General features: G+C 45.2%; 1 protein-coding gene across 2 annotated transcripts in view; it reads left to right on the top strand.

Moving 5' to 3' along the window:
• LOC138754870 (phosphatidylinositol 4,5-bisphosphate 3-kinase catalytic subunit alpha isoform) overlaps nucleotides 1-18,776 on the top strand; it is a 103,270-nt gene that overhangs the window by 31,933 nt on the left and 52,561 nt on the right. For both annotated transcript variants that reach the window (XM_069919793.1, XM_069919794.1), the window contains exons 2-7: nucleotides 10,073-10,341; nucleotides 11,899-12,061; nucleotides 13,515-13,724; nucleotides 14,923-15,173; nucleotides 16,027-16,272; nucleotides 16,751-16,836. In XM_069919793.1, coding sequence (XP_069775894.1) covers nucleotides 10,153-10,341; nucleotides 11,899-12,061; nucleotides 13,515-13,724; nucleotides 14,923-15,173; nucleotides 16,027-16,272; nucleotides 16,751-16,836 — 1,145 coding nt within the window. In that variant the 5' untranslated portion in view covers nucleotides 10,073-10,152. The remainder of the gene's footprint in view (nucleotides 1-10,072; nucleotides 10,342-11,898; nucleotides 12,062-13,514; nucleotides 13,725-14,922; nucleotides 15,174-16,026; nucleotides 16,273-16,750; nucleotides 16,837-18,776) is intronic.

Here is an 18,776-nt window from a genome sequence, read left to right as displayed (position 1 = left end):
AAATAATTTGGCATTAATGGAGCTGTTCCAAAACTAATAACTTAAGTTTTTTTTTAACTATTCTTCTTTGGCTTGGCTTCGCGGACGAAGATTTATGGAGGGGGTAAATGTCCACGTTAGCTGCAGGCTCGTTTGTGGCTGACAAGTCCGATGCGGAACAGACATCAAGTTAATCAATTCTGCACATACATCATCATCATCATTCAGGTGCCTTGCCGTTCGGCCTGGGTGATCATCTTCCTCCATCCGTCATAAAGGCTCCATCTTTGATCTGACACCGTAGTCTATGTTGTGTTCACGATTATGATTATCTAAGGGAAAAATACTTGTGGTTTCTCGTTGCCACCTTCAGTTGCAGTGACCATACTGGATGGGTAACCCTGGCTCAGTGGTTTTAGTTTTACAATATAAATTCCAATTTGTAGAATCTTCTTGCAAAAGCCATCCACCATCTGCAATCCGTGGCTTCACGTGACCCTGAATGGGAGGCTAAAGAGGTACTACACTTGCCTAAGGGTGACCTGTAGGATATCGGACAGAGGAATGCCTTGCATCTCCTTTTGCTGAGCAATTGCGCAACACTGACCACACATATTTTTAGTAAATGGGCAATGTTTCAGACCATGGACGTGCTGTTAGATTGGTGATAACTTCCCAGAAATGCTGTTGAAGTGCTGCAACAGAAGAGAAAGATTCCAGAGTCATTAGAATTATAATGCTACATCTTTAAAACATTAGGATTGATAAGACCCTGAGACTGGACAAGATGTTCCCCAGGTTACAACAGGAAGCAAGGGAAGAGATTACTGGGGCTTTGGCTATGATCTTTGTGCCCTCCCTGACCACAGGGGAGGTGCTGGAGGATTGGAGAATGGCAAATGTTGTCTCCTTGTTTTAAAAAGATAATGGGGGAATCCTGGGAATTGTAGACCAATGAGTCTTATGGCAATGGTGGGGAAACGATTGAAGAGGATTCTTAGAGACTGGATTTACGAGCATTTAGAGAAGTAAAGTCTTCTCGGGGATAGTCGGCACGGTTTAGTGAGGGGTCGGTCGTGCCTCATGAGCCTAATTGAGTTGTTTTTTTGATGAAGTAACTAAAGAAAATGATGAAGGTTGGGCAGTAGATATGGTTTAAGGCATTTGATGAGATCCCCCATGGTGGTCTCATTTCAGAAAGTGATGAGGCATGGGATCCATAGAACCTTGGCTGCAGATTCAAAATTGACTTCCTGCAAAAAGCAGAAGATGGTGGTAGTAGTAGATGGAGCATATTCTGCCTGCAGATCTGTGACTAGTGGAGTTCCACAGGGATCTGTTCTGGGACCTCTGCTATTTGTGATTTTTAAAAAATATATAATATATAAATGACATAGACGAAGAAGTAAATTTGCAGATAACACAAAAGTTGTGGATAGTTTCGAGGGTTTGTCGTAGGTTATAACAGGATAAAGACAATGCAGATTTGGGCTGAAAAGTAGCAGATGGTGGTCAGTTCAGATAAGTGTGATGTGATGTACTTTCGAAGGTCAATATAAAGTACAGTTTGACCTGCTGAGTTTCTCCAGCATTGTGTTTTTACTTTAGAAGGTCAAACTTGAAGGCAGAGTACATGGTTAACAGCAGGATTCTTAACCATGTGGAAGCACAGAGGGACCTTGGGGTCCATATCCATAGATCTTTCAAGGTTGCCGTACAGGTTGTTATTGTAGTTACAAAGGCTTATTGTGTGCTGGTCAACATTATTCAGGGGGTTGACTTAAAGAGTCATGAGATAATATTGCAGCTCTATAAAACTCTGGTTAGACAACTTTTAGAATATTGTGTTCAGTTCTGGTCACCTTATTATTGGAAGGATGTGGAAGCCATGGAGAAGGTGCTGAGGAGATTTATGAGGATGATGCCTGTCGTGTTGGGAAGAGTATCAGGTTCAGTGGGTTCACCGAGAGATGAGTCTGGAAACAAGTGGTACAATTAAACATAACTTTTATTAACAAATGGGGAGAATGTTAAACCGTATTCGATCACAATTTCACTTAAGTGATGATATAGACATTCATCTCTGACTTTGGTTAGACTTCGACAGCAATAAACCTGGATCGACCCGCTCACACACACGGTTCACTGAGCAATGGAGATGTGGCATCCTGCAAGTATTGATCTATCGCAATACTAGGGCTCAACTTCAGTGTAGTGCACACCTTACCCATGACATTTCCAGCGAAGTCCACAGTAGCAACCTGTTGTGGAGTGATGTCCAGGGCTTCCACTATGAGGCAGAGAGAAAACATGTGCTGTGTGTTGGTGTAATATACAGTGCTAATTGATGCTTCTAACCAATAATGACCTTGGGTAATTTAAATTAGCCAACACCAAGGTATGCACTAATGGGTGCCCAGAGTCCAACCTTGATTCACAGGTAATGTGACTTCCAAATAAGTTTCAGATGAGGACATGTGACCACCTGCAATACACATGTTCAGACGGGCAGGGAATCCACGTTTCCTCCACACACAACATTCCACCCCTGGAAGCTACATCACCCTGTAATGACTATGATGACAGTGCGTGTTGTGACTAAAAAAAGGAAAAGAACAAAAAAAGTTTAAAAAAAAATTAAGATACTCATTAAGTGGAAACATATATCACAAGTGCCTTCCATATGCTGGACGACGCACATAATAAAATCCAATGACAACGCCTCACCAGCTCCTCCCCCACCCCCCCCCCCCCTCGCTGACCAAACAGGGCACTGTGTTTTCCTATGGAGCAGGGTGCTGTGGGATCTGCCAGTGGGGAGGGGAGAGAAAGACATTTTGTCTGGTCACTGACTCACGTGCCTTGAAAGTTGAGCAATTTGCGATTTATCTTTTTTTAAATAAAAGCTCCTGAGGTATTTGTTTCTGTTGATGGGAGTGTTGGTGGGGATGCTAAAATTGCCAAGTGGTTACAAAATATATACAATATTTCCTGCTTGTGTGTGATCTGTAACATTGTAACTATAATCTGCACCTTTGTAATTTAAAGCTGAAACTACAATTTCCTGTGCTGAGAGACATTTTACAGAGGAGGTACCACAACTCGTGCAAAAGAAATGGTCCATTACAAAGGCTGTACTTGGAAGGTGCATAACAAAAGATGTAGTTGAATGTCCTATGTTGAGGTCTAGGTTTCCATGGCAACAGCTCTTGCCTGTTTTTCGGAGAGTTCTTTGCATAATAAGTGGCAAACTATGTCTTGCTGGTTACGGTAAAGGTGCTGGCTGAAATCATTGATGGGATCGTAGCCTGTTGAGATCAATGTGAGGAATTTACTCATTGCATATGTAGAAGGATAAGGGGAGATTTGATAGAGGTATTTAAAATTATTATGGGCAGAGGTGGAGAGGATGAGCAGGTGTGGGTTCTTGGGAGTCACTGTCTCGAAGGATCTTTCCTGGAGCCGGCACACCAATGGCATTATGAAGAAAGCCTCTGCTTCCTCAGGAGTTTGCGGAGGAGCTAGTGGAGTTGTTCAAGTGAACCGGTACGGACTTGAAGGGCCGACATGGCCTGTTTCCGTGCTGTAAACGGTTATATGGAAAATTATAATAGAAGAAACAATATAAAGATAGTGGGCCTTAAGGAAGATGAAGAAGGCAAGAATATGAGAGAATTTATAAAAGAATGGATCCCCAGGGTCCTAGGAAGACCAGAATTACAGGAAGAAATGGAAATAGAAAGGGCACACAGAACATTAGCCCCTAAACCACAACCACAACAAAATCCAAGATCCATTCTAGTAAAATTCTTAAGATATACAACAAGAGAAAATATATTGGAGAAAGCAATGAGGAAAATAAGGTCAAAAAAAAATTTTCTATCCAGATACAAGTTTTGAACTCCTGAAGAAGAGGAAGGAGTTTAATACAGCAAAAATGATCCTACGGAAGAAAGGATATAAATTTATGCTAAAGTATCCAGCGGTACTTAAAATAGTTATTTCAGGGCAGCAAAACAGACTATTCTTGGATCCGGAGGAAGCAAGAAAATTTGCAGAACAACTACAAAACAGACAGAGAGAGGAAGATATGTAATGAGAACAAAAATTACCACAAACTGTGTGTGGGGAATTAAGAGAGTGACCTTTGTTATATAAAGATTAAAATCTTTTCTGGGGGGACTGGGTGGGGAAGAGTTACGGTCACTGCAAAATCAGTTGACGCTTGCGAGTGAATTCGCAAATCCAAATGGAGAGGGGAGATGTGCTTGCCCAACAAGGGACAAAGGGCAACTCAGGAGGGGAGGGGATAGTGGGGTTAAAGGAATTTTAGATAGGAGAATAAGGGAAATGTTTGATGTTTTAGAAATGTTGTCTTATAAAGTGTTCAAAAAAAGAAAGCAGAAATGAATAAAAAGGAAAGGTGATGATGAGGAAACGGAAAGGAAAGATAAACAAAGTATGAAATGGCTATGTTGAACTATATGACTTTAAATATTACCGGAATACATAACCAAATCAAAAGGAAGAAAGTGCTAAATTTACTGAAAAAAGAAAAAATTGATATAGCATTCGTACAAGAAACACATCTAACTGAAGTGGAACAAGAAATTAAAGAGAGATTGGATAGGACATGTAACAGCAGCGTCATATAATTCAAAAGCTAGAGGAGTAGCTATATTAATGAGTAAAAATGTACCAATCAAAATAGAAGAGGAAATAATAGATCCAGCAGGGAGATATGTAATGATAAAATGTCAGATATATTCGGAGTTTTGGAATCTACTCAATGTATATTCACCTAACAAAGAAGATCAAAAATTTATGCAAGATATTTTTTTGAAGATAGCAGACACACAAGGGAACATACTAATAGGAGGGGATTTCAACCTTAATTTGGATTCAAACATGGATAAAACTGGGAAAAAAATTAACAGAAAGAACAAAGTAACCAAATTTATAATTAAATCGATGGAAGAAATGCAACTTTTGGATATATGGAGGAAACAACACCCAAAGGAAAAGGAATATTCATTTTATTCGGGTAGACATAAAACATACTCAAGAATAGACCTATTCCTGTTATCAGCTCGCATGCAAGACAGAGTTAGGAAAACGGAATATAAAGGTAGACTATTATCGGACCACTCACCCCTATTATTGACAATAGAGATAGAGGACATCCCACCAAGAATGTATAGATGGAGATTAAACTCCATGCTACTTAAAAGGCAGGATTTTAGAGAATTCATTGAACGACAAATTAAAATGTACTTTGAAATAAATACGGAATCAGTGAAAGATAAGTTTATACTATGGGATGCATGAAAGCGTTCATCAGAGGGCAAATAATAAGTTATGTAACTAAGATGAAGAAGGACTACAATCAGGAAACAGAGCAGTTGGAAAGGGAAATAGCAAATATAGAAAAAGAATTAGCAATGAAGGAAGACACAACTAAAAGAAGAGAATTGGCAGATAAAAAAATAAAATATGAAACACTACAAACATATAAGGTGGAGAAGAACATAATGAAGACAAAACAGAAATTATATGAACTAGGAGAAAAAACGCACAAAATTCTAGCGTGGCAGCTTAAGACAGAACAAACTAAGAGAATGGTATTGGCATTAAGGAAAAAAGACAAGCAAATCACATATAATCCAACGGAGATTAATGAAAACTTCAGAGAATTCTACGAACAATTATTTCAAACTGTAAACGAAAGGAAAGAAGACAAAATAGATTAATTTTTAACTAAAATTGAACTACCAAAATTACAAACAGGAACAAAATAAATTAACAGAATCATTTGAAATAGAAGAAATACAAGAGATAATTAAAAAAACTACCGAATAATAAAACACCAGGAGAGGATGGATTCCCAATAGAATTCTATAAAACATTTAAAGATTTATTAATTCCTCCCCTTCTGGAAGTAATCAACCAGATTGATAAAACATAAAGCTTACCAGATTCAGACAATGATCCTAGTAGATTACATTTAAGGCAGGGAGGGGGACTCCAATGATCCTCTCTCTGCCACTCTTATGGTCCTGTGGATTGACCTCTGTTCCAGTAGCCTACAACAATGATTTTTAAACTACCCCCCCCACCCCCCGATTCGCATTCTACCTTGAGTAATCACTATGCCATAAGTGCTGTGATTAGTAAGGAACTGCTTAAGGTGGGACGTGAGTGGGAAGGGCAGGTTGAGAACCATTGCTCTAGACCCAATTGTCACTGAAATATTTTGCTTGAGAAAAATTGTCATTGGCCCATTTCCTTTGGAGTTATGAAACTGTGCACATAACCACTGTACTAATTGTACCTAATTGGCTAGTTTTCAAACTTTCTTTCCACTCATGTACCACTGGAATGTGAATTTAAGGGGGCATTTTGAAAACTATTGCTCTACAGCAACTGCACCACACTGATGTAGCCGGCCAGGATGCTCTCGGAAGAACTCCTGTAGAAGGTTGACGTGATGGTAGCTGGTAGTGTCTTGCTTGGTTCAGTCTTCGTAGGAAGTGCAGTTGTACATTTTTGACAAGTGAGATATGTGTACACCAAACTTAAGTGAACTCCAAGGAACTTGCTGTCTCCACTCTCTCCACCGAATTATTGATGTGTAGTGGAGGGTGGTTGTTCCTGGTCCTCTTGAAGTCCAAGATCATCTCCTTCGTCTTATCCATGTTGAGGCTCAGGTTGTTACTCTCGCACCACATCACGAGATTTTCCACCCCTTCTCTGCAGTGTGACCCGTCATTGTTGCTGACGAGGCTGACGACTGTCATGCCATCTGCAAACTTGATGACTCTGTTGGAGCTGGATCTGGCAGTGCAGTCGGGGTTCAGTAATGTAAACAGGAGCAGGCTGAGCAAGTAATATAAGCGGGATGATTTTTGGGGGGGAATTGTCGATGGGAAAAGGAGCTAAGTAAATAAGTGTGAAGAAAGTTTTATCTAGTTCAATAACAGACTATTGTATTCTTCATAATGGGAATATTGCGGGATTTTGTGTAATAATCAGGCATCAGGATTTGGCCCTACTGTTACTAACAAGTACGTTGCTGCTTAGGTACAGGGGTATGAGGGTTAACATCTGGCAAAATCTACTCTGTTTGGCAAACTAAACTTTCACCAGACTTCTGATTTCAATCAGGAGCATTGGCGGGGAGTGTGAGAGTTGTCACACTATTTATTTGGAGACAAAGAAGAGGGAGTACAAATGGAGAATGTATTTTTTGTTCCAAGTTCGAAAAAGCCATATTGTCAAGTGTAAATTCTTGCCCTCAAACCTCCACTATTACCAGCAATGCATTCCCTGCACCCACCACTCTCTGTGAAGAACTTGCCTCTTACACCCCCACTGTACTTACTCCCAAGCACCTTAAAACTATTCCCCCTTGTGGTAGCCGTTTCCACCTCGGGGGGAAAAGCCTCTGGCTGTCCACACAATCAATGCCTTTCATCATCTTGAGCACCTCTATCAGGTCAGTGGAGGGTGCATAGAATATGCCGCCAGCAATGTTGGTGGAGGCAGGGGCGATAGGATCCTTTGAAGGGAAATTATAGATAGTTGTTAGAATGGGTTATTGGGTCAGCACAGCACTATGGGCTGAAGGGCCTGTACAGTTCTGCATTTGTGTGTTTTTCTGCATTAATTGAAGGTTCAGAGTACATAGACATACAACCTTGAGATTCAGGTCAGGCAGGATTTCTGATTTATAGAAAACTGTAAACTGTACTCAAGAAAAAATAAATGTATACAAAGGAGAGAATTTAAACAAAAAAAGAAAGGTAAATGAACTGAGGGATAAATAATATGCAAAGAGTCCTTAAGTGAGACAGTCTGTTGGAGAGTCTGATAGTGGGCCTGATCAGTAAGAATGAGGAGTCAGCGGACAGAGATGAGGGGCAGTCACTAACAGTCTGGTGCAGAACCAACAACCTGTATCTAAACGTTTTTTTTTAAATCAAAAGAGATGGCTGTCGACTTCAGGGCCAGGATCACACTCTGCTGACCATTGACGGCTCAGCTGTTGAGATCATCAAGACATCAAGTTCCTCAGGGTGGACCTGGTAGAGAATCTCACTTGGCCCCTTAACACCAGCTCCATAGCCAAGAAAGCCCAGCAGCTATTTCCTGTGAAGGCTGAGGATCTCCCATTCTCACTACATTCTACAGAGGATGTATCGAGAGCATCCTGTGCAACAGTATCTATCACCGCTTGGTTTGGAAGCTGTGCCCCCTTTGACCACAAGACCCTGCAGAGGATAATGAAATCAGCGGGAAAGGACATTGGGGGCTCCCTTCCTACCATGAAGGACGTCCACAACACTCGATGCAGGCAAAAAGCAATAAACTTTGTGAAGAACTCCACCAATCTATCATGTAAGCTGTTCTCCCTTCTGCCATAGAGTAGGGAGGTACCATAGCACTTGGGGTCCTTATGCCCAGATTGGGCAACAGCTTTTTCACTAAAGCCATCAGACTCCTGAATTCCCAGAACATTTGTGAATAGTATTATGGGCCCAAAGGACCTCAAAACAAAAGTTATTTTTAATCCACTTCAAACTTGAAAATAGAATCAAACTTTAACTTAACTCTATACTTATACGATACTCTATACTAACCTAACTTACTGCCTTCTAATTCTAAGCGCACGTGTATGTAATGTGTGTGTATTTTAGAAAAGTTCTTTGGTTCACAGTTCAATCTCACTTCTCCTTCCAAGTTCTCTGGTTGCAGGCAATCACCATACTGTGCACAGGCTTGGTGCTTGAAAGGTAAATGTTTACTGCTCAGGAGGGTTCTTGTAGGGTTTGCAGAGAGAGATATTTGTTGCTCCAGGATTTCCAGGTCTCGCTGATGAAACTTTCCCCATCAGGGTCTTCCAGATGGTAACCTCTTTCTTCAAGCTACCACGAGTTCCATTCCTTCTATTTCAAGAGAAACATCAGACAGATAGCACTTCCAGCCATCTACTGCTCTGGAACTTGCTTTTATCAGTTTCAAACAGTTTTTCCTGGATTGCACTTTTCAGTTACTTGTCAGTGTTCCACACACTGACTCACTAAAACTGAGCTGTTAACTCTCTCTTTTCCAAATGAAAACTCCAAAGAGAGCATGTGACTCACGGCTTGCAAAACCCCCAGCTTCTCCAGCAAACAACAGGAGTTCTTTCTTCTTCTCAAGTTGTTATCTGAGGTAAATAATCCAGGAGTGACCTTTCTGTGCACTTTGGCAAAACCCATGAAAAGAGCTTCCACCAGCCACAGTGTCTCCAGTTCCAAACAATGGTCATTCATTTTATGATGTCAGTTCAATTAACACGTACTTGTGAAAGGTGCTTACATTCTCCAAGAGATCTTCAATATTTCTATAGTCTTTCAAATAAGATATGTTTTAAAATGTGTATATGTATGTGACCTACTCTAATAAATTCTCCCCAAATATTAATATTGTTACAATAGGGTACAGTTACTGTATATATCTTAATATTGTCATATTTCATTGTTTAACTTCTAACTAATATTTATGTAAATATGCTCCGTTTCTGGAGAAACACTATCTCATTGTTACCATGCGAGCATGGTAAGAACAATAAATAAAGGTGGCAAGGGTGGCAACTTTTCCTGACATACAGTCTTGTAACAGCCCCTTCTGTTCCATAAGCCCAAGCCACCCAATTAACCAACAACGCCAGTGCGTTTTGGAGGTGAGAGGAAACCCGAACCCCCGGGGAAAACCCAGGCATACACAGGGAGAAAATACAGTTTCCTTGCAGACAGCATGGGATTCAAACCCAGGTTGCTGACCCTATAACAGCATTGTGCTAACTGCCATGCTAATTGTGCTGCCCTGGGGGTGTGAGTCTTGTGGCACTGATACCTCTTTCCTGATGGCAGCAGCGAGAATAGTGTGAGCTGGGAGGGGTGGATCCGTGATGACGGCAGCATTTCTCATAGATGTTCTCGATGGTGGGTAGGGTTTTGCCTGTGATGTCCTGAGGATTGAAGGATTTTACGGGAAAGGTGTTGGGGTATTCTGGTGGGGTATTTATGTTCTCTCTGCCTTCCTCCCGCAGCTACCCTGGCGGCCTGCGCAGCCCACGTGAGTTGAGGACCGTGCTCTGATCAGACCGTGTCCCTCGCCAGGCCGGCCGCCATGCCACCCCGGCCATCCTCGGGCGAGCTATGGGGCCTTCACTTGATGCCGCCGCGCATCCTGGTGGACTGCTGCCTGCCCAACGGCATGATCGTCACACTGGAGTGCCTGCGGGAGGCCACGCTCATCAGCATCAAGCATGAACTTTTCCGGGAGTCCCGCAAGTATCCACTCTTCCACCTCCTGCAGGTCAGTCCCTTGGAGTGGGAGTGGGAGGGGGAGGCACCTGGGGATGCTGCATTCTGTCATCTGGTGGGTTGTTCCTTACTCTCGCAAGCGGGGAGGGACCACCTTGGACTGTTTGCATCTCCCAACTGAGCGGGTGGCTGCCAAATTCAGCTCTGTTGGTTCCTGACGTTTCCCCAAGGTAGGTCATGGGTTTGAGCTCCACTCTGGGCCACAAACATCCAGACCACCAACTCCACCTCGAAAGAGGCCATCAAATCTGTTCCGGCTTTCAGAATAAACCTTGCATATTGTTTCCATCTTTATGACAGAGATGGGTTCTCGACCTTCTTTCTACTCACATAGCACCTGAAGTAATCCCTACGGCAGAGGATGAGAACATCGGTAGTCTGTGGTTAGTAAGGGATTACTGAAGGCATGTGAGTGTAAAGAAAAACGATGGGAATAGAAGGAGGCTATTCCGCCCATCATATGGTCTACCTCGCAGTGATCCATTGTTTCCCCCCGGCTCCAAACTAATTTTCTCACCAACAGTCTCTCCACATTTCCTTCAGTGGCCTATGTCCCCACTGAACTTACTGGTCTGGGATGTGGAAGGGAGCTGAAATATCCAGGGGAGGTAAAATATTATGGACACAGGGAAGATGTGCACATGCAGAGACAAGTACATGCACGCATACACCTGCGTGTGTCTACATGTGAACCCGTCCACGTGCATACGGACGCTCGTACATAAAGGTAAAGGTTCCACTATTGTAACATAATACCACATTTAGGCAGACAATTGCCACTTTACCTAGAGCCCTCACGTTGCCTCCATCACCCCTTCACAGATGCCTATATGTGAACACCTAAAATATGCACCTGTGCGCAGACACTTCAGTGAGTCTATCTGCATACAAACAGGCCAGCACCCACCTGCGGCTGCATAGGTATATCCCTGCACGTGCCCAAATGTGCCTATGTTTGCCATCGCCACGCACACCTCCACTCTCATGCATGGATGTCTACACGCACACCCATTGCAAGAGCCTGCATGAGCCTACATGTGCACACTGAGCACAAATACAGGGGCACCCAATGTGCATGCATGTCTCCAGAGGTGGGGATTGAACCTCTGTCTCCAGATCTATGAGGCAACCACTCACCCCAGTGCTCCATTTTGATCCCCCTTGGTGTTGAGATAACACACTCGATCCTTTGGAGAGGGCTTGAGGAGCCTTGAAGTATCCACATGCATCCCCAACGGTTAATGTGGTGGTGAGGACAGGCTCAATGAATTAGACCTGATAACCTGACTGGTTCCTTAAGAAGAGAATGAAGGATCTCTCCTGCTTGTTCATCTGGTCCAGGCCTCCCTGTTATTCTAGTCCCAAGCCAGCTAGGTTACTGGCTGCTGGCTGTTTGAAAGTCAAAGGACCTCAGGGTTGTAAATGGTGACCTTTCCAGCGTTGACTCAGGAACCCTTGTGGCGCAGGGTTTGGGGGTGGACACTGGCCACTTCTCTGGACAGACACCTGGCAGGAGAGCTAACCGTGCGACTCTCTTCACCCTCCCCAGGACGAGTCTTCATATATCTTTGTGGGAGTGACGCAGGAGGCTGAGAGGGAGGAGTTCTACGATGAGACAAGGAGATTGTGCGACCTGAGGCTATTCCAGCCTCTGCTGAAGGTGATCGAGCCCGTGGGCAACCGGGAGGAAAAGATACTCAACCGCGAGATCGGTGAGCATCCACGTTAATCCTTGGGTGCCGTGGTCTCATTGGTCCGTAACCATGATGCATTCCCATCCCTTGCATCTTTTCACTGTTTCCCCTCCATCTCTCACAGTGGGGGTTCATTTGGGGACTGGTACAGGGCTTTGGGGAAGTTACGGGACTGTTTGGAGAGAGTGGGTCTGTGGGGAGAAACTGGACAGTGGGATTAGTTTGGGGACAGATACAGGGCTGTGGGGAGAGAGGGGACAATGGGATTAAATTGTGGACTGATACAGGGCTGTGGGGAGAGAGTGGAACAGTGGAATCAGTGTGAGGGCTGTGGGGAATTTTCCTTTCACTCGTTTCTCAGGGTTTGGCCTCCAGTGGGAATGTCTGGGTTTTGGTTGCATGCCCTGTGTGTCTTGGGGATCAGGTTTTGTTTGAAAATACCACATCAGATTGCCCCTGAACTGAGACTATCCTTTTGGTGAAACTGCTCATGTGGTTTAATGGGGAGGAATTTGAGGATTCAGGCAAATTTGTCAATCTTGTCGTTATGAGACTTTTGAACAATCCTCTCACCGGTACAGTTCTGCTGCCTTCGCGCTGTTGTTTTGGACTGTTCCCTGTTTATTGTAGGATATGCAGCCAGACTGCTCTCAAAGCAGGCTTTATCACTGCATTATGGTGCAGATGTCTGCAAATGTGGTTGGGAGCTGGCTTAGTCAGCCGTACAGGATGGACACAGGCTATTGGCCCAATGAGTCTATGTTCGAAATTCAAGATTCCTCTATTGTCGTGCAATAGTACAGAACAGAACATGTGGCATTACACAAAACTGCCTTCTGCTCGCCATAAGACAGAGTCACTATTAGTGTAGCCTGGTATCCCTTCAGAGGCATTGAGTGTCTGTGGATTCGCCTCTGCAGCCGGACAGACTCCTGTTCGATCCATCGGCCACCCGAGCTCCAGATCCAAACTTCTGATCGAGAGTTGCCCTCAACCGCTGAGCCCCTCTCTGGCCTGCTGCTGTGGTTACCGTCCTGCAGGATTGCCTCCTCTGCTTCTCCTCCTCAATGATGGACATCTTCCTTGTTTCTGGTGTCCCGCACTGGTCTGCTGTTCCCTCTGGAGTCTGCAGTCCCTTGTGACTGTTGCCGAGTACATCATGTTGGCAGCTTCATGCCAAAGGGATGGAAAGACCCAAGTTGATGGCCTTGATTTCTCTGACATTCTGATGGCACAACTGAGCTGTCTCGTTGATAACAGGATGTTTGTTCCAGAGCCATAGCCCTTCAGCCCAACATCCATAATGACCCAGTTTGTCCCATCTGCTTGCGTTTGGCCCACATCCCTCAACCACTGCTCGTGCATTTGAAAGGTTAACCCTTGGTTGTGTGAGGATGACCAGTGAGATCCTTGCATTGCCGTGATTGTACAAGACATCTGACCCTTCCTGTGATCTTCTCCCTACATGCAGGGTTTGCGATTGGAATGCCAATCTGTGAGTTTGAGCTGGTGAAGGACTCGGAGGTGCAGGATTTCCGGCGCAACATTCTCAGTGTGTGCAAGGAAGCAGTGGAGCTGAGAGATGCCAGCGGACCCCAGAGCCAGTCTCTGTACGTCTACCCACCGAATGTGGAGTCCACGCCTGATCTCCCCAAGCACATCTACAACAAGTTGGATAAAGGTGAGAGTGAAGTGGGGATGGGCCAAGGGTTAGAGGTCTGGTGGATCAGACCAGAGGCTTGGGAGTTGGGGGGGGTGGAGAGGGGAGTTGAGAGGAGGTTGGGGAATGGGAGGGTGTGTGGAGAGATGGGGGTGATGGATGCTTGGGGGAATTTGTAAGTGACAGTCTGGGGAGAATTAGGGTAGGGAGTTGCTGGAAGGGGGACAATGAAGACTACAAGGGTAGCTAGAGAGATGGGGCAAGAGGTAAGGAGGGGCAGGACTGGGGAGAGGGAGATGAGGAAATTGCATTTTTTTTTAAAAGGACAAACCAAGAAAGGACGTACACGGTAAATGGTCAGCCACAGAGGTGTGCAGTGGAACAGAGGGATCTGGGAATAATTCCCTGAAAGTGGTGACACAAGTGGTCAGGGTTGTAAAGAGAGCTTTTGGCATATTGACTTTCATAAATCAAAGTATTGAGTATAGGAGAAGGGATGTTATGGTGAAGTTGTATAAATTTGGAACATTGTGTGCAGTTTGGGTCACCGAACTACAGGAAAGATATCAATAAGATAGAAAGAGTTCAGAGAAGATTTACCAGGATGTTGCCCGTACTTCAGGAACTGAGTTACAGGGAAAGGTTAAACAGGTTTGGACTTTATTCCCTGGAGCGTAGAAGAATGAGGGGAGATTTGACAGAGGTATTTAAAATTGTGGAGTATAGACAAAGTAAATGCAAGCAGGCTTTTTCCACTGAGGGTAAGTGAGATGCAAACCAGAGGACATGGGTTAAGAGTGAAAGGCGTGGACAGAGTAGATGTAGAAAGGTTTCTTCCCCATGGTGGGAGAGTCTATGACAAGAGGGCACAACTTCAGAATTGAAGGGTGTCTGCTTAGAATAGAGATGTGGAGGAGTTTCTTCAGCCAAAGGGCAGTGAATCTGTGGAATTCGTTGCCAAGGGTGGTTGTGGAGGCCAGGCCATTGGGTGTATTTAAGGCAGAGATTGAGAGATTAGTCAGAGCATCAAAGATTATGGGGAGAAGGCCTTGCAGTGTGGCTGAGTGGGGAAATGGATCAGCTCATAATGGAATGGCAGGGCAGACTCAATAGGCCCAATGGCCTATTTCTGCTCCTTGTGTCTTATGGGTCTCTGCCTGCCTGCTGTGTTTGTTTTCTGGAGGGGAAGCAACTCAACTGTCTGACATCCTTCTTTCAGGACGTATCATTGTCACCATTTGGGTGATCATCTCCCCAACCAACGACAAGCAGAAGTACACGCTCAAGATCCCGCATGATTGCATGCCGGAGCAGGTGATTGCCGAGGCCATCCGCAAGAAAACTAGGAGCATGCACCTTTCCATGGACCAGTTGAAGCTGTGTGTGCTGGAGTACCAGGGCAAGTACATCCTGAAGGTGTGCGGCTGTGATGAATACCTGTTGGAGAATTACCCCATCAGTCAGTACAAGGTAAGTGGCCCATCACCCAGGGGTGGGTAGGAGCTGGGGGGGAGAGCGCGGGGATGTGAAACGGGGGCTAGTTTGGGGGGACTGCGCCGGGGGTGAAGTCACCACTTCTGTTGGTCCTTGGAAATCAGCTGGCTGGAAGGCTGGACTTGAGAGGTGAAGGGCGTGAGCATTTCTACATTAGTTACCTCCAAGAGGGACACTTTATCAACTTCCCATTTTTAAAAACAAGCAGTCCTGATCTGGTACGAGGAGAAAAGTGCTAAAAGCTTGTGTACAATTGCAGAAATGCACCGTTCACCTCTCTGGTGTCAGTATTTTTGTTTGAAATCTGCCAAGTATCCAACCGTCACCAGAGATCGCCAGTGTGGAAAATGTTCATTGAGACTGGAGGAAGATCAGTTAGTACTGCTGGATTGCTACTCCAGTGACCTGGGTTCGATCCTTACCTCCCACATTCAGTGTGCATGTGACTACAGGTTCGTTAACCCACCCCCTCCCTGATTTTCTTTGAGTCCTCCCCACTATGTTCTGTGGGTCGGTGAGTATGGGTATGAGAGCTTTGTTGTCCTACACAGAAGTACAATTAACAGATGCACCGTTATTCCTGTTTGCTGTGGCCAAACAGGCTCGCACGGTGCACCAACTACGTTGGTATAATTTAATGCTACGAGACCGTCACTGTAAACTGCCCCTCATGGGGGGAGGGCAGGGAATGTTGCTCGACCTGTGGAGTTCCTCCAGCAGATTTTTGCTCTTTGAACTACAAGAGTTGTGGGGTTTCCATTGTCCATGGTGCCTTGATGATGCTTATATAGGGGTTGTTAATATATCTGCTCCCCCCCCCCCCCCCCAGTATATAAGGAGCTGTATCATGATTGGCCGCCTGCCGCATCTGATGCTGATGTCGAAGGAGAGCCTCTATAGTCAGCTGCCAGCGAACACGTTCGTGATGCCTTCGTATGCCCGCCGCATATCGACTGCTGCCACTTACATGAATGGGGAGGTGCCAGCTAAATCTCTCTGGTCGTTCAACCACCTGCTGAGCATCAGGATTCTCTGTGCTACTTACGTGAACGTCAACATCCGAGACATTGACAAGGTAGGCCACGTGCCATTGGAAGGGGGGGTGTATCGACAAGGTAGACCACATGCCGTCAGGAGGGGGGTATTGATGAGGTAGGCCACAGACAATCAGGAGGGGGAGACGTGGCAGCTCGGGCAGCGGCTGTGGGGGCATTACAAGAGTTTTGTCCTGCGGGTGTCCAAGGGGGTGGCGGTTGATGAGGGGGTTGGTGTTGTGGGGGGTTGAGGCAGAAAGGTAGAATATTGGATGGAAGAGGGTGAAAGTGGGGAGTTGGGTTGAAGGGAAAGGGTAGGGTGAAGGTGGCGAATTAAGTTGAAAGGGGTGGGTTGGGGTGGTGTACGAGGGTGGAGGATGTGCAAGGATCAAGGTTGCTGGGTGAAAGGTTTTGGGGGTTGGGGAAGAGGGTGCATGCCTACCTTTTTGTCTCCCACAGGCGCCAATGTGACATTGGAAATCCCCACCAACCTGCAGGCCTTTTCTTGTTGCTCCCCAGATCTACGTGAGAACTGGCATCTATCACGGAGGGGAACCCCTGTGTGACAACGTCAACACCCAGAGAGTTCCCTGCTCCAACCCCCGGTAAGCCATCTCCAAACCCCCGCGGAGAAGGTGGCCATTCCCCCTTGTCGTCCTGATAAATTTTTCTGCCACTCTGAAGGAACATTTCCTCTTGAGATATTCACCCTCATTAGAATTTCTTCCTTTTACCCAACACCGTTCTCCATCACAGACTGCCTGGACAACAGAGACGTTTTGAAATTGATGTAGGCCTCGAACCCACAAACTGGCAAGTGGGAACAAAGCCCTGAGTTGGGGCTCTAATCAATAACCATAAGACATGGGAGCAGAAATCAGTCATTCAGCCCATCGAGTCTGCCCCCCCCTCCATTTAATCATGAGCTAATCCATTTCCCCACCCAGCCCCACTGCCTGGCCTTCTCCCCATAAACTCTGATACCCTGGCTCATCAAGAGCCTGTCAAACTCTGCCTCCACAACCACTCGTGCCAACAAATTCCAAAGATTCACCGCCCTCTTGCTGAAGAAATTCCTTCTCATCTCTGTTCCAAGTGGACACCTTTCAATCCCTCTTGTTCCTCTGTGGGGAAACAACCTTTCTGCATCTATCTGTCCACACCTTTTAACTTTCAAAATGTTTCAATGAGAACCCCCCACCATTCTCTTAAATCCGAACGAGTACATCAGGAGCTGTCAAATAATATTCATATGATAACCCCTTCATTCCTGGAATCATCCTTGTGAACCTCCTCTGAACCCTCTCCAACGTCAGCACATCCTTTCTTGAACGAGGAGCCCAAAACTGCTCACATTCCTTCGTAAGGTCTCCCTAGTGCCTTATGAAGCTCCAACATCACATCCTGCTCTAATATTCTATTCCTCTTGAAATGAATGCCAACTTTACATTCGCCACCTTCACCACCAACTCAACCTGCAAGTTTACCTTCAGGTTAACCTCCACAGGGACTCCCAGGTTCCCTTGCATCTGGGTATTTTCCATTTTCTTTCCATTAAAAAAAAATTTGCCTGTTTTTTTTTTGCCAAAGTTCATGACCGTACACTTTCTGACAATCTCCTAATCCAAGTCCTGCATCTTCCATGTTTCCTCTTCACATACCTTCATGTCTGCAAACTTGGCCACAGAGCAGAAGGGTTTGGGAACTTGGTAATTTGCGATGGTGGGGGGTGGGGAGCAGGAGGGTTAGAAAAGCCTTGGTGCAGAGGGTTGGAGAAGGGGTGCGATGGATGTTGGGGAGTGGGGTGGGGGGGGTTAGATGGGACAGAGGGAACAGCAGGATTGTAATAGAGGTTGCAGAGATGATCCAACAATGATAAGATCACTCCCCTCCCTTACCTCGTCCCTTAACACAGCTCCATAGCCAAGAAAGCCCAACAGCGCCTCTGTTTCCTGTGAAGGCTGAGGTAAGTTCATCTCCCACCCTCCAACCTCACTACATTCTACAGAGGATGTATCGAGGGCATCCTGTGCAACTAAGGTTTGGAAGCTGTACCACCTCGGACCACAAGACCCTGCAGAGGAGAGAGAAGACAGCGGGAAAGATCATTGTGAGCTCTCTTCCCACCATGAAGGACATCTATAACACTCATTGTAGGTGAAAGGCAAACATTGTGATGGTCTCCACACACCCCTCATTTAAACTGTTCTCTCTTCTGCCATGTGGCAGGAGGTACAGTAGCATTCAGGCCCTCATGTCCAGATTGGGCAGCAGTTTTTTCCACCCGCCCCCCCCACCAAGCATCAGGCTCATGCATTCCCAGAACATATATGGATAGTATATTATGGACCTTTACTGTATATACATCTTAATATTTTCATGTTTAACGTCTATATGCAAATGTTCTCCGTGGTCCTGGAGAAACATTATCTCATCTTTACCGTGTGAGCATGGTATGAACTTGACCTTGAGAGATCTATAGATTTGGAACCCAAGATCCTCTGTTCTTCCACACTGATAAGTCTGCTATATTGGAGACCACTGG

This window comes from Narcine bancroftii, chromosome 2 (genome assembly GCF_036971445.1).
Source record: "Narcine bancroftii isolate sNarBan1 chromosome 2, sNarBan1.hap1, whole genome shotgun sequence".
Lineage (NCBI taxonomy): Eukaryota > Metazoa > Chordata > Chondrichthyes > Torpediniformes > Narcinidae > Narcine > Narcine bancroftii.
This window is presented reverse-complemented; position numbering and strand designations above follow the sequence as displayed.